This window comes from Aristolochia californica, unplaced genomic scaffold, assembly GCF_029961685.1.
Source record: "Aristolochia californica isolate CCGP_79_NKW_82.1479 unplaced genomic scaffold, dmAriCali1.0.hap1 SCAF_10, whole genome shotgun sequence".
NCBI lineage: Eukaryota > Viridiplantae > Streptophyta > Magnoliopsida > Piperales > Aristolochiaceae > Aristolochia > Aristolochia californica.
Genome location: NW_027181771.1, coordinates 5,116,526 through 5,124,812, shown reverse-complemented (window position 1 = coordinate 5,124,812; position 8,287 = coordinate 5,116,526). Strand labels below are relative to the sequence as shown.

Below are 8,287 nucleotides of genomic sequence, written 5' to 3'. Positions count from 1 at the left end.
GAATTCATGTTTCCTTTTTTTGGGTACATATTGTTTGCCATCTGAAAAGACAGAATCAAACGTAGTTTGAAGATCGAGAAATCACAGGGTTGTATTTAGAAAATTACCCAGATAAAACGCACAAAGAATTATGAAAAGCGGCAGTCCTTTTTTTGTTTTTCTCTTTTTGTAAGGATGAAAAGTAAAGAGTTGCAGAGTTGCAGAGTTGCAGGGTCTAGTCGTCGTCAGAAAATGAACTATTCTTACATTTTTTGTCGCTTGGCCAAGGATGTGATAAATCGATGCGTATTTTACATTTTAATCCGACTTTGAACATTCTTACGATTTTACATTCGAGTGAATCACAGGAGAGAGATTATCGTGCAAAAGGGGAGTGTGAAACGAATTTTGCCGCCCGAGTTCTTGGTGTGTCTTTGAGGTAGAATATTTTGACGGCCAATGCCTTGATTAATTGAGTCTCTCAACTGTGACCAGACAGATCATGGGTCGTTGGAACTTATTTACGAACCGACGTTGCATTTAATTTCTTGTCTGGTTCTCTTCCACGACCCATTTACTAACAACCAACCAACTGCAATTGGCTTTTGTCTCGCGCTACTTAATTCATTCTTTGCTCACGCCTTTGAGCGATTCTAGAGCTTCTCCCTTGTTTTCTTCCCACGATCTTGTCATGCGCCACGCCCTTTTTGGGCGGAAGCAAAGGTAGCTGAAGAGTCTCTTTGTGTGTTGCAGAGTGGATACAAGTGGTCTTGTTTCGGTTCTGGGCTGTTTGCACACATGGGGATTTTTTCATTGATGACTGGAATGCCAGGGCGAAGTGGGTTTGGATCTGCTTCAACTGCCGAACAGGTTACTGAAGGGATTGATGCAAGCAATCTCACAGCTATCGTTACAGGTGTTCCGAACGGTTTCTAATTTCTATTTTCTTTGTTTTGCATCAGTAACTGCTCGTTATAGGTTTTGCAGCTCCCTTCTACTCTTTTACCGTTGCGACTCTATTTTGCCTGTGATCTCTTTTCTTTCTTTCTCTACTGTTTGCGTTGCAGCTGTTAATCATTTAATGGGTTACTGTACAAAAGATTTTCTCCCTTTTTCATTTTATCCATCCCCAGAATCTTGTGCTTTATCCCGTTTCTGTATTTCGAGTTCAAGAAGTGTTTCTTTTGATTGTTTCCACAAAAAAAAAAAAAAAAAAAAAATGGATTGGGTGCCGGACTGGTTTTTTCGTACCTTTTCGCAGCAGGTTTTTGTTTCATATCGTGGTTCTTTTTTCGTTTTCCTGGCTGTAGCGTTTTGGTGGAAACCTCTAATCTTGATTCTTCAGTTTTTCAGGATTATGATGAAAGGTTGGAATTTCTTTATCGTTTTTTTTTTTTTATGATGGAGACGTTACTTTCCTATGGTTGAATATTGAGCTCATGATCTTGTTTTCTTGGAAGGCTCCATTAAAAAAACTTTAAACAGAATTCAAATAATAAATAAATAACTTTTTTTATGGCGCAGCCATTATTTAATTGAATAACTGGTAGTGATGTTGAAGATTAACAGGTTTTTCAAATGGACATAAATATTGATCCAAATGTAAGGTGCTTGGCCATTTATTGCCTTAAACCCCTCAATGGGGACGATAGGTCCCCAGAGGGTGTCCTACTGCTAACATCCTCAGAACCATTCTAATTCTATACTTGCTTATACTGAGTAGTGTTTTTTTGTAGTATTGTGAACAGCAACTTTAAGCACATTGAAGTGCTTGTTCCAAGACATTCTCAAATAAAAGCATACTTGAAAATGTTCTGATGAAAGCTTGCTAAACTTGCATGTCTGACTAAAAGACAAATTCTTATCAGGAATTTGAGAGGCCTGATTCAGCAAAGACCTTTTAAAAAAGATGGGAAAAAATGACATTTAGGATACAAATTTCCATCAACTGAACACCTTAAATAGTAAAAAGTAGAAAGTTGAAATTCTGTGACAGGAGAGTCATGTTCTCTCTTGTTGTTGCATCTGTGTCTGTTGATATTTTTTATTTGGATGTGTCCATGGAAAGAATTGCAAGTAACCCATTAAAGATTTTAGATTTTTTTTTTGACATTTTCTAAGGCTCATTGACGAGATGTGCTACAGGAGGTGCCAGTGGAATTGGTGCAGAGACAGTGAGAGTATTGGCTCTTCGTGGGGCTCGTGTTATTATTGGTGCAAGAAACATTGATGCTGCTAACGAGGTCAAGCAGCAGATTCTCAACGAGAATGGAGCTGCACAAGTAGATGCTTTAAAGCTTGATCTCTGCTCTTTGAAGTCAGTCAGAGCATTTGCAGACAATTTCAACGCTCTTAATGCTCCTCTCAACATCTTAATGTAATCTCCTTTACTATTGAATGATGTGCTGTTTCATTTTGCTTTCGAACATATATCTTCAAATTAAATCCTAAATAAATCCTTATTTTTCCAGAAACAATGCTGGCATCATGTTCTGTCCCTACAGCCTCTCAGAGGACGGAATTGAGACGCAGTTTGCAACAAATCATCTAGGTAGGAGAGCTACATCATAGCCTCTCCCTTTGGTTGTCAGCATGTTGTGTTCTATGAATATGACATAATGCTTGCTTTCATTGTATCAGGTCACTTCCTCCTGACAAACCTTCTTCTAGACAAAATGAAAAGCACTGCCAGGGCTACAGGCATTGAAGGAAGGATAGTGAACCTCTCATCTATAGCCCATGTTCATACTTACGAAGAAGGGATTAGATTTGATAGACTCAATGATCAGGCTGGGTAATGTAACCTTTGTTGATACCATTTCTGTTATTTGCTTCATTTCATCTTCGCAGAACTGCTTCTCTTCTGCTACCTTTTGGAGTAAAAATGGATTGAACTTTGTTTTCAATCTTTGACCAGATATTCTGATAAGAGGGCTTATGGGCAATCTAAACTAGCCAATATCTTACATGCCAAGGAACTGACTCGTCGTCTAAAGGTATCGGGTTCCTCCTATGCCATGTTTCAAGAAAATTTTGTTGGCTGACAAGGTCCCACAATTTGGAGTTCTGCCTGGAACTGAGCTATTCAAAACTTTTAACCATTGAGACAACCTGATTGGTTGGAGTAGTGAGTTCTAGTACTCGATGCAAAATACTGGACATTTTAATACTAGATTCATCGATGATTGATAGAGTTGTTTAGATGGTTTTGAAACTAGCTACCTGCATCAATAACATTTGCTTTTTGCACTGCACAAGGTTGTTGATCATGTATCTATTGTTAAAGAGTTGTTCTGTGGAGATGCAGGATGAAGGTGCAAATGTTACTGCAAACTCTGTTCATCCAGGGTTAATAATGACGAATTTAATGAGACATTCTGCGTTTCTTATGAGTATGTTGTATTATTCTCTTTGTTTGAACTTAATGTGTTGCGACTGAAAAAGATTGGGCAGACTTACGTTCTGATCTTCTTGCAGAGGTGCTGAAAGTGTTCACTTATGTTCTCTGGAAGAATGTACCACAGGTATGTAGTCAGTACTACTTGGCCTGGCAATTTACTATTGATCAGTACTTTGGAAAAAATCATGCTCTCCAGAGTAAATACACATCGATAAGACTGAGAATTGAACATGAATTCTGTTTTTGCTTTACGGTTCTTGGTGTTTATGTTTGATCTCAGATAACTACAAAAACCAACATGCTATCTTAAGAACTTACCTGTTTGGATGCGCTAGGAATCCCTTGCTATCATTTAGCATGGATTTGGAGAAAACGTAAAGAATCTTTATTGAATTGGTGAACTTTCTTCTACTAGATGATTTATATTGTCATCTGACATGCAGATATGTTTTAAGTATTTCAGCATATTACATAGTTTAAGCGTTACGACTCTCGTAAACAATGTTAAATTGATAATCCCACGCATTCTTACGATTGATTCTTATAATGTGGTGAACTTTTCAGGGTGCAGCAACAACTTGTTATGCAGCTCTGCATCCTGGTCTCAAGGGTGTGTCTGGAAAGTATTTCCTCGACTGCAATGAGATGCAGCCGAGTGCACTGGCAACTGATGAAAAGTTGGCCAAAAAATTGTGGGACTACAGCAACAAACTAGTTAACCAAGCTCAACAAAACTGAAGTTTATGATCCCACCGGAATCGGTTTGGTCTTATAAAGTTTCCATTGGATATCTAGGTTGGTGATGCTTAGTCTTGATATTTTGGCCCTATATTTTACATTGTCTGAAAGTATACAAGTATGGCTGAATATACTGTTCTCTATCTTTTGTTTCACTTGGCCTGTTTCTTCACAGTTCCAGATATGTAATTGCCTTTATAACTGGGCTCACTGAATGACCATAGTTAAGCCATTCAAAGTGGGGATTATATTACTATGATCCTCATGTATTAGTTCCATTTAAAAAATGATGTACAATGATACAAACAATCATATGATTTCAAAGTCTAAAGAGATAAAACGAGTACTTGGGCTAAAAACTGCTAACTTTTGATTATTTTTTTTTTTCTTCCTCAATAGTGGTTCTGTTTGCTTTTGTTTACTTTACTTGTAATAGAGGGATGTGTTTCCCAATTGGAAAAAGCACAGTGGTCCATCTATTTATTAGAAGGCCTTTAAAGATGGGCGTTGAGTGTTAAGAATTAAAGACATGTTAACATCTCTTAGCTAACAGATTGATTGAATGTTTGTCTAGTTGGCATGATGCACACTTAAAAAGAAAGAGAAGACAACTTAAATATGGAAACAGTTGATGGAGCTTAAGTGATGAAGGGTGACCAGACTTGGGTACCACTACCGGGCAACGGTATCTAGCTGGCGAAGCCTTCAAAATAATACAGGCTTCCTCTCATATCTTCCACCAATTATCTTCTTGGTCTTGAGATCCCGAAAACATAAAATGAAATAAAATTATGACAAGAAGAGTGTTCCAACAACAAAACTCAAAATTGTACTTGTCGCGCATGCGCCAGCAGATACGCCTGGAGTCCTGGTGGCACGTAACCTAACAGATGCGCTTGGAGCGCTGCCTTGGAGTCCTAGCAGCGCACAACCCTATATCGATCCACGCATGAATATTAGTTCCTATATATATCGATCCACGCATGAATATTAGTTCCTATATATATATTAACAGTGGAAGAAAGAAAACAAGCAAATCGTTAACAACTAGAGTCCTGGTGGCACGTAACCTAACAGATGCGCTTGGAGCGCTGCCTTGAGTCCTGGCAGCGCACAACCCTATTTTGATCCAGGCAGCTTGGAGCGCTGCCTTGAGTCCTGGCAGCGCGCAACCCTATTTCGATCCAGGCATGAATATTAGTTCCTATATATATTAACAGTGGAAGAAAGAAAACAAGCAAATCGATTACACTTCTGTACATAAGAAAAATACATTAGTTCAAAAAGAAAGTTTAAGTGCAACATACACAGATGCATTTTCTGGAAGAGTCGCTTGTCCATAGCAACGAGCTGGTAGTAGCACGTAGCCATGAGCTCATGACAATGTATACTCATAAACATATCTGCCACACTTGAACTATTTGCTAATGTATGTACAATACGAAGTGTTCTACCTACAAATGAATCCATCAACAGTTAACGACAACTATGACATTCATTTGCAGTCACACAAAATAGCCATGATTCTAAGCCCATCTGCTTGAAACACCTACAGTGAATATTTTAAGCATCAATTTGGTATTTTACAAGCACCACTATCTATCATTGCCCATAATTACTTTTTGGAGCATAGATAGTAGTTACAGTGTGAAAAGAAATACAAATTTGTACAAAATTGGGATCGAGCAAGGGATAAAGCTAATATAAAGATACCAACCTTAATAATCTGTTTTAAAATATCTACTTATTCTTCTTCAAAAAATAATTTAGACTTCTTCAAAAAAAAAAAAAAAAAACCTTAATAATTTGTCCCTGTTCACCCTCTTCTCTGCTCTTCACATGCTTAATCTTCAAATTCAAGTCTTTAACTCTCACAGTACTATTGTACTCGAAGAATCGAGTAATCTCCCCAACTTTACCCTTTTCTGGCCCTGAGCACCTTAGCATGCTTCTTTTGCAGAACCTGAAGACTATTTGGTTTAAATTCTTTCAGCTCTTATCTTTTAAGCTGCCATTACATGTTCAAAGGACAAATTATGCTTATTTGAGAAAACAGAATTTCATCATGAGCACTTCCACTCAAACTCTCCAACTAAAAGCACATTTGCCTTAAAGGTCGAGGAATAGAAAGAGAAGATTTTCGACAAGTATGATGGGATTTTCAATTTGGTCTAGTTGCATAATATTTGGCAGGCTATCTGAAGGAGCTTCAGCATAAGAAATTATGATATTCTAGCCTCAGGTTTGGAACAATACACTCCTGCGCAGTGAACAGGACATTTGTATCACAGTTAAAGAAATTATGCTAGCCCGACGGTTTTCACATGCACATATTGTCAAACAAGTAGCCAGCACTAACCAATACATATATCGTGATGCAATCAACAAGGATTGCTCATTTGTTTGAGAAAAAATCAGTGTAAAGCATAACTTGCAGAAATAACAGAGCCTAATAATAATAATAAAAAAAAAAGAACAGAAAAATCTGAGAGAATGTAAAAGGGGGAGACGAAGTTTGCTGCTTGAAAAAGAAGATGAAAATCAAAGTAATGGAGAAGGCTGTAGCTCAAGGGTAAATAAGAGATCAGAAACAATGAAGGTGAGTCAGTGATGCTTTCTCAGAGTGGAAAACAGGAACAAAAGCGAATACAGGCTGAAGAAATGGGTATCCTCCTTACCGTCCCGGATTTTGAAGGCCTGTGATATATAATCAACCACAATATGGAAAAGGGTGTCCTCCTTTCCCGAATTCGGTTTGAGGCAACCAGTACAATCTCCCAAGCAGATGCTGAAGCAGGCGATTACAGGAAGAAAGAAAAAGAGACACAACAAGGGAGGAGGGGGGAGAGTACCTGTAACCTGAGAAGGCACGCACGATCGTACCACTGGCTCTGGCGTCTCGGCCCCTGTTTCAATGTTCACGAGCTGGAGATGGGGGAGGTTCAGGAGCAGGAGAAAGGGGAGCGTTCGCCTTTCCTCCTCCGGTCCCGACTCCGAGTACCTTATTTTACACTGGGTTTATGTAATCGAACCGGTTCACAAGCTCACGAACCGAACCGAGCTTCCTTAGAGTTTATTCCAGCCGAAACCAAACCGAATTCGAATTACTCGCTAACCGGTTTGGTTCGATACCACCCCTACCGCTCACTATTTTATAGAGATAGGGAGGCATTTTGCAAGACATTAGCACATTTAATCACTTTACTATTGATACAACTAAACTCTGAAAAGAGAATAATCGGATTTAGGTTACTCGTTAACTAGATGAATTGGACCATAATATGATGCTTTAAGGGCACAGATACTAGCCGATGATAGTGATCATACATTGGAAAAAGTTTACAATAGAGTTCTTCGAGTTAAACAAGTAATAAAAAATGGTAAAACTACTACTAGTTTTGATGTTGTTCTATATATTTCTTCTTCTATTTCTAGGTCTAAATCATCTAGAGGAATGTGGTAGTGACAGTGGAGGATGAGATCTAGGTCATGCAGATAAAAAGTGTGTCCTTTGTGGTAAGTCTATTCACCTCTTAATGTTGGAAATTTTTTGGAAAGCCTACATGGGTTAATTTTAGTGTGTCAGTGGGCAGTGAAGAAATGGTAAATAGTTAGATAGGGTCATCTGGGAGTACCCAAGAGACACTATAGAAGATACTACATCAATTGGTTCAACTAGCATTAGCTACTACTTCAGCTTCTCAGGCATCCCCAAATCCTCCAATTTCCAATACCATAATGACAAGCTCAAGAATGTTTGCACTTTATTTTTACTCTCCTTTGTCTTGGGTGATAGATTTTGGTGTATGCAGCCATATGTCAAGTATGTCTTCCATTTTCTCAAATGTATCACCATCTTCGTCTCACAAATTAGTTACCTTGGTTAATGGTTCTTATTCATCGATTGGTGGTGAAGGGAATTTTAACCTTTGTCAAGTATCTCTTTAACTTTTGTTTTGTATGTTCCAAAGTTTCCTATCAACTTACTGTCTGCCAATAAAATTACCCAGTCACTTAATAGTTCAACCACACTTTTTTCCATCTATTGTGTATTTCAAGACTTGTAGACGAGGAAGTAGATTAGTTCGGGCATGAGAGTGATGTACTGTACTATCTTGACATTGTTCTAGAAGACAAGTTTGTTTGTATTACAAGTTGGGTCCTCTCATT

The 8,287-nt window shown here is 38.2% G+C and overlaps 1 protein-coding gene and 1 long non-coding RNA gene across 3 annotated transcripts; one reads left to right on the top strand and one right to left on the bottom strand.

Annotated features, from left to right (window-relative positions):
• Window positions 1-319: 319 nt before the first annotated feature.
• On the top strand, window positions 320-4,272 carry LOC137934383 (short-chain dehydrogenase TIC 32 B, chloroplastic-like). The gene is made up of 9 exons (XM_068778674.1): window positions 320-418; window positions 733-895; window positions 2,125-2,356; window positions 2,451-2,530; window positions 2,620-2,773; window positions 2,897-2,975; window positions 3,287-3,371; window positions 3,457-3,503; window positions 3,944-4,272. The coding sequence occupies exons 2-9, from the start codon at window positions 778-780 to the stop codon at window positions 4,115-4,117; spliced, it is 969 nt and encodes a 322-aa protein (XP_068634775.1). The 5' UTR covers window positions 320-418; window positions 733-777; the 3' UTR covers window positions 4,118-4,272.
• Window positions 4,273-4,838: 566 nt separating this feature from the next.
• Window positions 4,839-7,088, bottom strand: LOC137934393 (uncharacterized). 2 transcript variants are annotated; one of them, XR_011109167.1, is made up of 4 exons: window positions 6,970-7,088; window positions 5,425-5,571; window positions 5,188-5,291; window positions 4,839-5,080 (listed from the first exon to the last, which is right to left on the bottom strand). It is a non-coding gene; the product is annotated as an uncharacterized lncRNA (long non-coding RNA). The 2 variants fall into 2 exon arrangements; XR_011109166.1 differs by having other exon boundaries at window positions 4,839-5,050.
• Between the last annotated feature and the right edge of the window lie 1,199 nt (window positions 7,089-8,287).